We start from the raw sequence: 14,715 nt of genomic DNA, 5'->3' as shown, positions 1-14,715 counted from the left end.
TCCCTTTCTCCCCTACCTTCCCTCTGAAGTTTTACAGTCTGATCTATGCTTCCCTGTCTCTGGGTCTGCTTTTGTTCATCAGTTTATGTTGTTCATTATTTCCCCTAGGTGTGTGAGGTCATGTGATATAAGAAATACACTTATAAGAACCGAAAATGAGACAAGCCATAATGGTCATGATGAGAGACAAATGAAGCAGTCTGTAGGGAGTTTCTTTCTGGGCCAACAGTTCTTTTGAGTCCCAATTTCAATGTCAAACAGTCCCTTATGTGTACATGCCAGCAATGATATTTCAGTTCTGGATGGTGGACAAACGGTGGTGATGGAAACATTATTTCGGGAACTCATCTTTGTCTGTGAGAGCAAGGGTTCCCTTTTTAAGCTCACATATCCGGTGTCCCAGCCTACCTCCCTGACCCAACAGTCATTCCTGCTTTCCAGTGGCTGCTTGCAGTACTCATAAGATGTTCCATCCAGTATCCCAGTCTACCTCCCTGACCCAACAGTCATTCCTGCTTTCCAGTGGCTGCTTGCAGTACTCATAAGATGTTCTCATATTTAGCATCCAATCTATCAAGAAGAATTGTTTGTGTCAGTCCATTAATTGTCTGGTGTGCCTTTTCTAGAATGGAAAAAGGCCAATGAATTATTTTTAAAGCACATAATAAATAAATAAATGCTTAATTGAATTAAATGAAAGGAAAAAAGCACACCTGCATAACTTAATAAAAATTATTGTGATTTAAAAAAGAAAACCACTATGTAATTTAGAGATAATCATTCTTTCTCTGTGAACCACACTTTATTTTTTTAATTAATTAATTTTTCTTTGTAGAGAACATTTTAAAGAACATCTATTATCTGGAAGCAGAGTCCTTTCCAGAGAACAGCTATATTACTGCTGAGTCCCTTGGTGGCCTGTAAATGGTGTTTGATTAGGGATTATATACAGTGTCCAAGGTCCACAAAATATCTGAGATTCTAAACTCTAAGAAATGCACAGATCCCCAAATTTCAGAAATACATAATCAATATGTTTAATTAAATATCTATAAAATTTTACATTAAAACAACTTCATAGTCAATTTAGTCTTCATATTTTTTTAATTTTATTTGCAAATAATTTGAAGGCTGCACTTTCTCACTTCTCATGATTCCCATATATGTACAATGGTAGCTGAGAAATAATAACCAATGGTAAACTATATATGAAACTTCAAATGATTTCAAAAGCAAATTTACAACTTACTATTTTTTAGAAAATATTCCAGTTCATATGGTACATTATTATATTTTATTTTATTTTCATGAATGAAGGGCAAGGCCACTAGTAATAAAAAGGATTAAGTCCATGAAGGCCTTAAAACTGTGCTGGCATCAAAAGCTACTGCTGGGCATGCTCTGTATAATTAAGTGGGATAGCCTTTGAAAGAGAAATATTTTCTAATGCCATTTATGTTCACTAATTATACTTACAGTGATTAGGAAGAATAGAGGGGAAATTTTGCATGGAATATTTGAAAAATATGGGGTTCAAACTATATTAAAAATAAGTCAATAAAAATAATGACATTGTTTTAATCCTAACTTTTTTTGCTTTTTGTAAATGTTCTTGTTTTAAAATAAAAGCTATTGAAAAATAGTATAAAAAAGATGGAAACTATTTCTGGCACTTTCTTTAAAATTTGCAGCTATAGTAATATTTCCATACTTCATAAGATACTAAATGTAATAATTCACTTTATTATATTAAGAATAGAGTCCTGGCACATGAATTAGTGCACGGATAGGGTCTGGCCGGCCTGCCCAGATAGGGGCTGATCGGGGACAGCCAGCAGGGGGAGGGGACATAGGAAGTTGGCTGGCCCTCCCTGTCGCTGATTGGGGTGGGTCTGCTGGGGGGAGAGGCCGCAGGAGGTTGGCTGGCTGGCCTCGCCCCCATTGGGCTGATTGGTTGGCTAGCCACAGTGCACATCATAGCAATCAGTCTTTCCCATCATTCCTGTTGTTTTGGTCACTTGGCTTTATATATATATATATATATATATATATATATATATATATATATATATATATATATATATGGATGACTCATCCTAAATCACAAAAGTGATATGTAGTAATTTTGAGAAAAGTGCTTGATCCCCTTTGGTATTTCAAACTCCTTTGTTAAGGCTTTCTAGAAATCTCAGCTTTACTCTCCTGGGGATTCCTTCACTGGAAGGCAGGCATTTTAGTGATTTCTAAGCCATTGCAGACTTTAGAGTGCAATGAACATGAATCCTGCAGTTTTCATAGATTACTTGCACTCACAGGATTAACCTTTCTCATAGAAAATGACATTTCTGCACAGTTATTAGAAAATTATTTTGATTTTAAAACTTACTCCAGGCAGTTAATTTAGTAGGAAAGTTAGGATATCTGAATTACTATGAATACAAAATGTTCATAAATTTTAGAAGGTGCCCCTGCAATTGCATCTAGTACTCTAAATTGAGAAATAAAAATAGGAGTCAGTAATTTCCAAAGCGGAGCATGAGGGAGCATTTTAACTATAATTGCCTTCCTCAGTACCACAGCGCTCACTGTTATTAAAACCATAGGTCTCTGGCTCTTCCTCTCTCGTGGGCAGACATTTTCTCCGACTAGATCCAGTGGTTGCTATTGGAAGTGTGGCTTGTTTGCCTCCTGCTGTTTCCATGCCCTATGCCCAGAAGGCAGTGATGGGGTGTGAGAAAGCTGTATGACACCATCCCAATGCCTTTTACTCTGCTGTCTGCCAATTTCTCAGCCCCCAAATACTGAACTCTGGGCCCTTAATGATGTTAGTTTCCATCTTTACAGCTTAGAAGAGTGATTTAGTCATTGTGTTGGTGTCTTGGGGGATGATCAGGACAGCTTTCTTTTTATCAGTGAATCTTTTGAGCAAAATCAAGAGTGTCATATAATTCTAATGCTGTTCTTTCTTAAATCTCATTTACAGATTTCAGTATAATCATTTAAAGCCTATAACAACACTGTTATGTGGGCAGTGGGATAGGCATTATCCTCATTTAAAACCCAGGAATCTAAATATCATTAGTAGTTACATAGCTAAAACTCACATTTATTACCTTCTCATTTGTCTGCCCAGAGAGAAAGAAGTTATTCTGAGAATATAAAAAGCAGCTTCATATGAAAACCCTGAGTAAAGCCTACAGAAACCATAGGAAATAGTGGCAGTGCAAAGTTGGGAGCTAACTTCAGATTCTCTAGGGAACAGGAGTTATATGTTCAGTTTACTTCTGTTACCACCTGGGTTCCTGATGGAGCATCTTTATCTGACATTGATGGCTGCTGCTTGTATTGGGTTAGGAAGAGCCCAGGGGAGGCCCAGCTGTGAAGGAAGGCAGGCTGGTGCTAGTGCCAGGCCTTGGGCCTTTGATTGATAGGTTTGAGGCACGCTGACTTCAGCTGCTGCTTGTTTGGGAGATTTTAGTAAAGTCTGAAGCCTGAGCCAGGACAGGCAGTTCAGATGGAAAAGCAGCTGCAAACAGCCTGGTTGGGCCTGCAAATTAGATGGGTGGGATCTCAGAGAATCACCAGGGTGGAGGGAACAATGTGAGCTAGGCTGATGGAAACTCAAACTTGACAGCTTGTCAGCTTAGGGATAAGATGGGGTCTCAGCATTGACCCACAAGAGCAGCCCTGTCTTAGAGAAAGCTGCCACCAAGTTCTTGCTTTGATGCCAGACAATCCAGTTCCTCCCTGTATGTCCCTGTATCTCCCCGAGTCTTTGTCCCAAAGCTGGAACTTAGAGGGAGCATATTCATGTAAGTTCATCTGCTGGCCCTTTATGAGGAATTTCCTGGGTTTCTGTCAGGCAACTTGTCATTAAGCCACAATCCCTGCTGTTTTTTACAGCCTGAAGTTATGGGGACTTCTTTTCCCAGCTCTGGCACCCATGAGCTGGAGGTCTGGTGTGTGACTGCGACCCCTTTCTCCTCACAGGAGACCTCCACAGCCAAGATATCTCTGCAGGTTAAAATAAATCACATGTGGGTGTTGGACCAGCCTGTTCCTCACCTCCTACCAGTCTCAATGTGCTTTCTTTTTTACTTGTCTAGTTGTAGGACTTCCATTCAGCCAGCTTTCAGGTGGTTTTGATTGATGCTTGTTCTGCATTTTAGTTGTAATTTTGATTTGGTGTGAAAGCCTGTGATAACCAACGTTTACCTACACCACCATCTTGGTTCTCTCAAGATTGGTCTCTTTGGGAAAGGACATTCTCTAAGAGGAACTCCTGATTCATAACTTGAAAGTTTGTAACAAAACTTCCCTTTTCACTCTGCTTGGAATATTGGAAGAGTTGGGGAAAGTATCACAGGGTGGTAACATTTGATTTGGGGTTTGATGGATGAGTATAGGCAACAACCAGCATATATCTTAGTATTTTCATAAGTTTTCCTTCCGTATGCCACTCTAATGTATTTTTGTTATTAAAACCACTTACACACACACACACACACACACACACACACATCCTTTTTCTATCACTTCAGAAAAAGAGCCCCAGTGTAGACTCTATTCCAGAAGGAAGACCTGAATGTAATATAAAATGATGATTAGGATAGCAATCATGAGGAAAGTGATCATTTGGAATATCTAAAAAAGTTCTGTACTCTGTGCTCTATAGCTCATACACACATCACTTCTGTCTGGAGATTATTGCTTCTCTTATCTATTTATTTATTCATTTATTTATTTATTTATTTATTTATTTATTTATTTTTACTTCATTGATATATATTCACAAATTCTGGAACCCTCTCTTTTCTACTTTTCTTAAGGACTTCTAAAGTGCATCTTCCAAGATTCTTTCTTTAGAGTCCCTTTTTTAATATTCAGATAACAACATCTGAATTTTTAAAGACACCAGAGTTTATTAGCGAAGAACATAGAGCATTTGTTTATTTTATACTCGTAATTACCAAATGCAATTTCTCATCTTGCCTTTTAGCATGTTCCTCAATTATATCTGGCAATAATGAAGTAGTTTTCTGGGAGAATCTGAAAAATGGCTTGTGATAGATACTTAATGTCATTTCCAGCAGCTCTGTACCTTGGCTAGTGTTAAAAATCTTTTCTTCTAAGTAGATCTAGCAGGATAGGGTTTAACCACTTGCTGTTAAACTTCCCTGACAAACATCTTAAATGTGTACATATTGTTGTTATTTAATTTACTTGATGGACAGACATCATTCAGGACAGCCTCCCTACTGTATTCTAAAGAACACTCATTTCTTGTAGTGCACAATAATGCCAGGATCTTCTTGAATCTGAAGCCAGAGTTCACATCTTTGTATCCTCAGAGTCTAACACTGTGACTGAGGAACAAGCACCCAACATTATTGATTGAATCAAGAAAATAAATGCATGGGTTAATGCATGCATACATGATGAATGAATAAATTAATAAATGAATGAACAACACAATTGAATAATCCCTCTGCTGTTTTCTTCTCTAACTTCAGAATTTTCATCCTTTTCACATTGGCCAATTCTATTCAAATCTTTGTCATCCTAAATCAGCCTCTCTACATTAAACCACTGATTCATATCTCTCCTTCCAGTGACCCACACTTTTAAATAGTATAGTCTGACTTCACTGCCTCCACTTAGGTACTTCCTGTTTACTCCTTAATTACTTCAGTATTGCCTCCTTCACTCTATTTAAATGGAAATCCTAAGGATACCCAAAATACCTTAATTACTGATTCCATGACTCTGTTGAATTAACTTTCAAACATGTGCACTTCATTTAACCATGCTAAACACTCAGTCAATCTGAACACTCTGCTCTAGTGATTCCAAAGATACTATTTCTCTTAGTTCTCATACATCTCTTATTTTTACTTTACTTTGTTCAATGTTTTTTTTTTGTTTGTTTTTCTTTAGTTTTTTTTTTTTTTTTTTTAATACTGATCTTAAGGACAAAGGAAGGGCGACAGAGAGTGAGAGAGAAACATCAATCAGCTATCTCCTGCACACCTCCTATTGGGGATCCAGTCTGAAGCCTAGGCATGTGCCCTAACTAGGAATTGAACCAGTGTCCTCTTGGTGCATGGGATGACATTCAACCAACTGAGCCACACCTGAGGGTCAATAGTCTTCTTCTTTTGGTTCTTCTTTAACACTAGTGTTTGATCTTGAATTTCTCCTTATTCTGCACTCTCTCCCTGGAACTACCCTTGACACATTATTCTTAATTTTCAAGGTCTATAGATATAATATTCTTATGTAGACTTCTCTCACAGGAAAGAGAGATAGTATAAAAATACATACTGTTTCTGTTCTTCAGAAAATTTATGCAGATATTTAAAGTTTTGTGAACCAGCTAAGATTATCAGGGATCTTTGAAGAATAGAGATGGTAAATGTATTCAACTTCTGGGAAGTGTAAGATATTCCATTTCTTGCCAATAACATTTGTACTGAAAAATGTGAAACTCTTGGTCCTATATATATATATATATATATATATATATATATATATATATACTCATTGAATTAGGTACATTTTAAACCACCAGGGAATACTCAGTACACTACATATTAACTCGTTTGGATAATTATTGTAAACACTTAGGTATCTCCATTTATAGTGACGAGATAGTGTCTAGATCAGGGGTCCTCAAACTTTTTAAAGTGGGAGCCAGATCACGGTCCCTCAGAGAGCTGGAGGGCCGGACTATATGAACTACTAATTCCTACTGTAACACCTCGGCTGCGCTCACTGCCCAAAAAACCTGGCGGGCCGGATCAGACTCCTCTGCGGGCCGCATGTGGCCCGCGGGCCGTAGTTTGAAGACCCCTGGTAGATGCTGGTGAACCAAATCTTGAATTTGAGAAAGATAAAATGACAGAGATGCTTGTTTAACAGTGTATCCTTTTATATGCATCATGCTTAGTAAGGGCAATGATATGTGCTTAAGAATTTGGATCAGAATATCTGTATATCACCAATCATGTGGGAACTAAAAAACAGCTGCTCTCATTAAACCTGACATGTGCATTCTAATGTGCCTCAGACCCCACTACTCTCTATTGTCCCCAATCCAGCCTGAATGTCAGTTGTCACACTTTGTTATAGTTACCTTTTACTTTTCTTATTGTAGGGAAATATGTTCTTATACCATTGTGTTTTGTTTTATTTATTTATTTATTTATTTATTTTTTACACAGTATTTTCCGGTGTATAAGACGACCCCCTAATTTTACAGTTAAAACATAGGTTTAGGCCTATATTCGCTGTATAAGACTACCCCCCACTTCCGAGGCAACACCAGTTCTTTTTTTAATAGACCGCCTCTCTGACTCTGGCCAATCTGAGCAGGCTTTTTACTAGAACACAGTATCGTCTTATACGCCGGAAAATACGGTTAATGTTACCATGCCCTGGCTGATTTGGCTCAGTGAATGGGGTGCTGGCCTGTGAACTGAAGGGTCCTGAGTTCAATTCCGGTCAAGGGCACATGCCCAGGTTGTGGGCTTGGTCCCCAGTGGGGGCCATGTGGGAAGCAGCCACTCAATGATTCTCATCATTCATATTTCTATCTCTCTTCCTTCCTCTCTGAAATCAATAAAACTATACATATTTTTAAAAAGTCACCAAAAATGAAAGAATGAACTATGCACCATATTTAGAATGGTCTCCAAAAATGTATACACACTTAACAGCTGATAGCTCAATTGATGTTTCTTTCTTTTCAGATTTAACACATTGAAATTAATAATTATTCAAAGTATATATACATATTTTTTGGAAACAACTGAAAATTACTTGTCATTTAATGTGCAAGCAGAATGCCTCTCCATAAGGTTTATTGTTGCTGTTTACATTTAGTTGGCTTTACTCATTAATTATATTTCTTTTGGTCCCTATTGGATTTTGATTGAATTTTGATTCATCATCTTTTCTTAGTGTCCCCTTCACTTCTTTATCCTTGAAAATGTTGCTAGTACATTTAGAATGATTTTTAGTGGTTGCCATTGTCCATTTTCAGTTGAATATTTAATCTTATCAAATAAAGAGGGAATATGCTAATTGACCATCACACCCTCAAAAAATGGCGGTGCCCACAGACAATAAGGAGGGAATATGCTATGCCCTCAAAGATGGCTTTGCCCACAGCCACAAGATGGTGGTGCCCAGTCCTCTCAGCCCCGCCGGGGCAACTGACACTTGGCATGCCTGGGCCCATTCCCAGGCAGGTCTGGCTGCTCTGAGTGCCTGCCTCCGGAGTTCCCCAGTTCCCTCAGCACCCCCAGCTGCCCAGGGCTAGCCCAAGGTGCAAGCAAGCATTGGATGGCTGCCAGCATCGGATAGTGGCTTCCCAAGTGCCCAGGGCCGTACAAGGCTCAGGTAACAGGGCCAGTCGAAGCTTGCCCTGTTAGCAGTGGCAACAGCAGATGTGTGATGGGGGCATTGCCTTCCCCTGATCACTGGTTTGCCTCCCACCCCTGAGGGCTCCTGTACTGTGAGAGAGGGCAGGGTGGGCTGAGGCATGCCCCCCTCTAGTGCCCATTCACTCATTAAGGGATATTTGGATTGTTTCTAGCTTTAGGCAATTATAAATAATGCCAGTATATATATTCAAGTATAGGGGTTGTTTGTTTTTTTTGGTGCAAAAATTACTTTTTTACTTATCCTGCCAAAAGCAATTTGAATTTTCATGCACTGTGCCTCTAGTAATTAATAATTTTACACTGGGTTATAGAATATTAACATGGAAACTGATGAAATAAAATTATTTACTTGATGGTTTAGAAGGATTAACATAACAAAATTAATAAGAAGGACCTGAGGGGATTACCTGCTTTCTCCTGCTGAGTTTATGAACAGTAATAGTAACAAAGGCAACAGCAACAACATAGCGACATCTCTGTAGTTTTTTTGTTTTGTTTTGTTTTTGTTTTTTTAACAAATCACAAAATGCTTTCACATACATTTTAAAATATTACAAGAAGTAAATCTAACAAGGGAGGTCCTAATGGGAGGCTGGACTTGGTGGGAATGGGCAATTGCAGCTGGATCCCACTTGTAACCTGTTCTCATTTTTTGCTTGACAGAAAGTGAGATTACAATTCAATGCTTCTCATTTCTAAGGGTGGGCTGGAGGGTGCATGAAGCTGCTTCATGTGGGCAACTTCGTGTTCGATTTTTTTGTCTACTTCATGTTCAATTTTCTGAGCATCAGCCCTGTGAAGTAATAGTTTCACTTAGTATTTTACATAGGAGGCTATGTTTTTGAAAATCCTTAAGTTTTACAGCATCTAAACTTCCAAACTATAAAACATCTAAAATGTTTTTGTATCCAGAAAACACATTGGGTGATGATTTTTGTTAGGTGGCACTTCCTATAGGGTACTGATATAAGAATCTATTAATTTATTTGTAAACTATTGCACAAAGATTCATGCAATAGGCCTTCCCCTGGCTGCCAGCATCGGTTTTCCTCCAGCACTCAGGACCGAGGCCCTCACTCTGGCTGCCACCTTCCATCTTTGCTCTGGCCAGAGCGCTGCTCTTGTAGCTTCCTTCATCCCCACCCTCCCACTCATAGCAGGTGTCCCGCTCCATTGGTGCCTATGTATGCAAATTAGCCCACTATCTTTGGTGGGTTATTTTGCATACTCACTTCTGATTGCTTACAGGAATCATGGAGGTATGGTCAATTTGCATATTTATCTTTTATTAATGTAAATAGATGGTAAATAAATAGATGATAGATGATAGATAGATAGAAAGATAGATGATTGATTGATAGATAGATAATAGATAGATAGATAGATAGATAGATAGATAGATAGATAGATAGATAGGATATTAAGCACTTGCTATGTATATAACACCTGTTTGGTCATATGGAGGAAAGAAGGAAATATAAGAGTGTTATTGATGGAAATGGGGTTCTTAGAATGCTGCTGGAGTAAGAATTTCTGGAGTCCTCCATGGGAGGGTGAGGTATGATAGAAAGTTTTGTTTCTGTGGAATTACACCCCTGAATTCCCAAGGCCCCATTTCCCTCAGTCCCATCATAGAAGAAGTGCAGCTGTGGCTTCAGCAGAGCTAGAATCAAAGCTAGAGTCCAGAGTTTCTGTTCCATATTGTAGCATGCATCCAGTCTAGTATCAGGCTAGCTTAGTTTGTGTTCCCCACTGGAGTTCATCAGTCCATTGCATGTGGGGTCTGCAGAGCTGTGGGGCCACAGGGAACACAGGCAGGAGCAAAGCCACAGTGACCAGAGAGCTAACAGAGTGGTGAATCAAGAGCCAAGAAACCACAGGAGCCACACAAGAGAACAAATTACTTTGTCTAGGGCCGTGTTCGGCAAACTGCGGCTCTTTCGCCACATGCGGCTCTTTCGCCCCTTGAATGTGGCTCTTCCACAAAATACCACGGCCTGGGAGAGTCTATTTTTGAAGAAGAGGTGTTAGAAGAAGTTTAAGTTTAAAAAATTTGGCTCTCAAAAGAAATTTCAATCGTTGTACTGTTGATATTTGGCTCTGTTGACTGATGAGTTTGCCAACCACTGGGATAGGAGATTATATATTTCCAAATTCCCGGGGACTTGTAGTGGCCCTGCCCCTCTAGCCAATAATCTGTGTTCTAAGGTTTGACTGACATGCATCTTCCCTATGTCAGTGACTCACTGTGCATGCACTCACCTCACCTTTGGGGGACCCTTTCTCCAGTGATCTGCAGGGAATGGGCCTGTGGCTCCCTGGGAAGTGTGAAATTGCAGCTTCCTGGTAGAGCTGCCCAAATGACATGCTTATAATATTTGGCCTTCCTTTTGCTCCTTTTCTCTTTAATAACTAGCTAATTACAATGGTAGCAAGAGGAACCTAATTGGAAAAAAGAGATATATACTACCTAGGTTTGCATGGTCATGAAAAGAAATAATTGAAGGGAGAGGAGTGAGAGAATTCACAGATTGGAGAGGCACATTGCTTGTGAACAAGATTGTTATGGGATGTTTAATTGGTGTGTTCAAGATAACTAAGAAAGAAGTGAATTTATTTGACCATGATAGAAGGCTATTTTTCTTAAAAAGTAATTTAGTGATGCATTTTTGGCTTTTTAAATAAATGTTATACTTCTTTTTGAAATAGTGGTTGCTGCTAATAATGACTCAATGCCAAATGTGTGCCCTTCCCAGAAACCACAGCCATCCCTCAATGACTCTGCTAAGTAGAGGTCAACTACTTCAGCTTCAATTAGATATGATCTATCCAGCAGATTTAAGGGTTACATCTTAATTATAGGACTTGAATTGTAATTGTCTATCACACTAGAACATTGTAAGTTCTAATCAGTCTGCCCTCTTTTACTGCTTTTATAATAATTCTAACTGCTCTGTTTTTATTTAAGGTTGCCATTACCACCTGGGGCTTTTTCAGGACTCTGGAAGAATCAGGAAGCGTTCAAGCACTTATACTTTGAAAAATTTCCTGTAAGAACTTTACTATACTTCCTCTTAATCTTCTTATAGACTTCTCTATAGTTCTTGGCAACTTGCTCCTAAAGAATGTAAATGACAAAGCATCTTTGAAAAGATGTCTGGACCAGATTCCAGATTTCAGGGATAATAATGCCCAAACTACATAAGTAAGTCACTTTTATATTTATTTTTATTACTCTCCAGACATAAATTTTCTCAGTTTGTTTTAGCAACTTCTCCTGGAATTTAACAGCCCTCAGTATCAAAAAGTTTTTGTGAGAGTAAAACTTAGTTGGGCTCTCTATATTATTTTCTCCATTGGACTCCGTCTGAGATTGAAAGCACCTGATCAGAATTGTACCCTGTCATTAAGACCCCTTGGCCACTTCTGCTCCTGGTTATTGAGCAAAAAACAATTGACTTGTCAGAAGTTGTATCTTTCCATCTCTTTTTGTATTTTTGACATTCTTTTCTGTGTATTCTCTGAGTTATTTATTTTAAAATCACATTTAAAAATACAGATACAGGATAAAGACAGTGTTCTCAACAACCAGCACCCAGTGAACTGGATAACAAATAATGTCGTCCTGTTTTCTGTTTTACAATGAACCTGCTCCTCTGTGCACGGTCATGTGTTTTATGTCTGTTACAAAACTTTATTGATAATACATATCAGGTCCCACAGTCATCTTTTTGCTATCATCTCATTTCTATTTCCTCCCTTGAGAAAGATACGTGGTCTTCACTATGCACTAGGTAAAGAGAATGTTCACAGTTTCATTAAAAGGAAAAAGTGAATCGAAGTATTTAGCATTCTACCTTTTTTATTTGTGAGGGAAGGACAGCTAACTTAATCAACTAGACAAATGACAAAAATTAAAATAGCTGCCTTTAGAAAGAGACCTTACAGGTAAATGGCCTCAGTGGCCAAGATTAAACATAGCCCTGAGGGACTGTGGCCAGGAAGATTTGTTAGTATAGAGGACATCAGTCCAGTAGATCAGACCAGTCCTCAGAATACTGGCATGATTAATTACAACCTGCCAAAAGCAAATACTCCATGCATGTGGTTTTTACATGATCACCTTTAACACTGAAAGCTTTTTTCAATGTCCCAGTTTATGTTTAAACTATAGGTAGTGAGTCTGTACTCTGTCTTGTTATCCTGATCTCAAATCGCTCATCTAAGGGGTTAATAGCACAGAGGATTGAGTGACTTGACCATAGCTTAGAAGTAACAGAGCTAACATTGGAACCCTTATAATCTGGCTCCAGAGACCATGCTCTTGAACTAATGCTACATATTCCCTCTCTAATAGTAATTGCAGTCGTTATTGCAATTAGAGCCAATTATTGAGGACTCATGATGTACCAGGGTCTGTCCTCTTTACATGCACCATCTCCTTTATGGCTCAAAAAGCCTTATAAGATGAGCATCCTGAGTGTGAGGAAGATTCAGAAACACAAATAGTGACTCACTGGGCTCAGTTCCAAAGCCCATGCTCACAAACATAGGTGTCAAGATAACTCAGAGGCATTAGTGACATAATATTTATTTCTTTATACTTACTCTTTTTTTAATTTTTTTAATTTTTTTTATTTTTATTGATTTTTTTTACAGAGAGGAAGAGAGAGGGATAGAGAGTTAGAAACATCAATGAGAAATATTGATCAGCCGCCTCCTGCACACCCCCCACTGGGGATGTGCCCGCAACCAAGGTATATGCCCTTGACCGGAATCGAACCTGGGACCTTTCAGTCCGCAGGCCGACGCTCTATCCACTGAGCCAAACCGGTTTCGGCTATACTTACTCTTGATTCTTCATTCTACATGACTTCTGGACCAGTGAAGAGGTACTGCTCCCTGGAGCTGATTAAAAAATTTAATTTCATACTGACTGCTTTATTATGTTTCACTGAAGCGAGATTTCAATCCTAATCCATGTTAATAAACTGTGCTCTGTTTTATAATTATTTTATAGAGAGATTTAAAGCTTTTAATTATTAGCACAATTAGAGAATAAATCTGCCAAAGAATTACTTGGCAATACCAAATTGGAAATGTTGAGCTATTACTTTTCACTTTAAAAAAAGAAATTTATTCCTAAGCTTTACAACTCTAAGACCAAAAGCTTAATTCAAAATACATATAAGAACATTTTAATTTATTCTTGGTTATTAGTGGAGCAAAGAGTTTCTATTAAGCTTTCAATAATCAAAAGTAATTTAATTTCATAGGCTAGTTATAATAAAAAGTCAAATGCATACAATAAATTAATTTTGAGACATTTTATACATTTTATCAGCCTTGAAATGATTTTATTCCCCAATAGTATATGCTAATTAGAGATTTTTTTATTCTGATTTTCAGGGATATTATGACACCATGGATGCTGGTTACATGGATGAGGAAGGTTATTTGTATGTTATGTCACGAGTTGATGACGTGATAAATGTTGCAGGTCACAGGATTTCTGCAGGTGCCATTGAAGAGGTATTAATGAATGTTGATCTTCTATGCTGGGTACTGTTTTGGAACAGAGCTGAGCCAAAGTCAGTACTGAGTTTAAATTATTCAACCTGGAAAATCACCACACCCTTCATTTCAAGGAGAGGCTAGGTTACTCTGCTATCTCACCTTCTCCTGTGGTTATTCATGTTCTTCATACACTCCGCCATTTCTGTCCTAGTGATAGTACGAAATTTTTATGTATATGTTATTTATGGAGCAGTCTATATACACTTGTCTTTTGATACTTGCTCCTTGATTGCTTCTAGCTTCTTGATTTTTCTCCTGCTTCATAACCAGGTTTGTTCATAGTCTTAAAGTGGTGTAATTTAAACATTTTATTATACTATTAAATCATGAGAATTTTTTGCCAATATATGTTACACAAAGTACCGAGAAGAGATTTTTTTTTAATGTTTTTAATTTTTTACATTTACATAGATTAAAATTCACTTTTTTGTTGTATAATAATACAGGTTTTTTTTGTTGTTTGTTTTTTAGTTTTTTACTTGTATATATTTTATAACCATCACCATAGAAGGGATACAGAAAAATTTCAACACTATCAAAGAATTCCCTCATGTCATTTTCATACTCTGACCCTCTCTATTTCTAACCCTTGGTACCCACTGAATTTTTTGTTTCATTGTTTATACATTCTCTAGAATGTCCTATAAAGAAATAAAACAGTACTAGTACGTAACTTTTTGAAACTGGGTTA

At 37.9% G+C, this 14,715-nt stretch overlaps 1 protein-coding gene across 2 annotated transcripts in view; it reads left to right on the top strand.

The window, feature by feature from the left end:
• The window catches only part of ACSS3 (acyl-CoA synthetase short chain family member 3), a 153,393-nt gene that overhangs the window by 126,535 nt on the left and 12,143 nt on the right, over positions 1–14,715 (top strand). For both annotated transcript variants that reach the window (XM_084878860.1, XM_084878861.1), the window contains 2 exons: positions 11,416–11,497; positions 13,857–13,979. In XM_084878860.1, coding sequence (XP_084734986.1) covers positions 11,416–11,497; positions 13,857–13,979 — 205 coding nt within the window. The remainder of the gene's footprint in view (positions 1–11,415; positions 11,498–13,856; positions 13,980–14,715) is intronic.

The sequence above is a fragment of the Pipistrellus hanaki genome (genome assembly GCF_964339955.1).
Source record: "Pipistrellus hanaki genome assembly, chromosome: 3".
NCBI classification, from domain to species: domain Eukaryota; kingdom Metazoa; phylum Chordata; class Mammalia; order Chiroptera; family Vespertilionidae; genus Pipistrellus; species Pipistrellus hanaki.
Note: the sequence above shows the minus strand (reverse complement) of the source record. Positions and strands in the feature narration are given on the sequence as shown.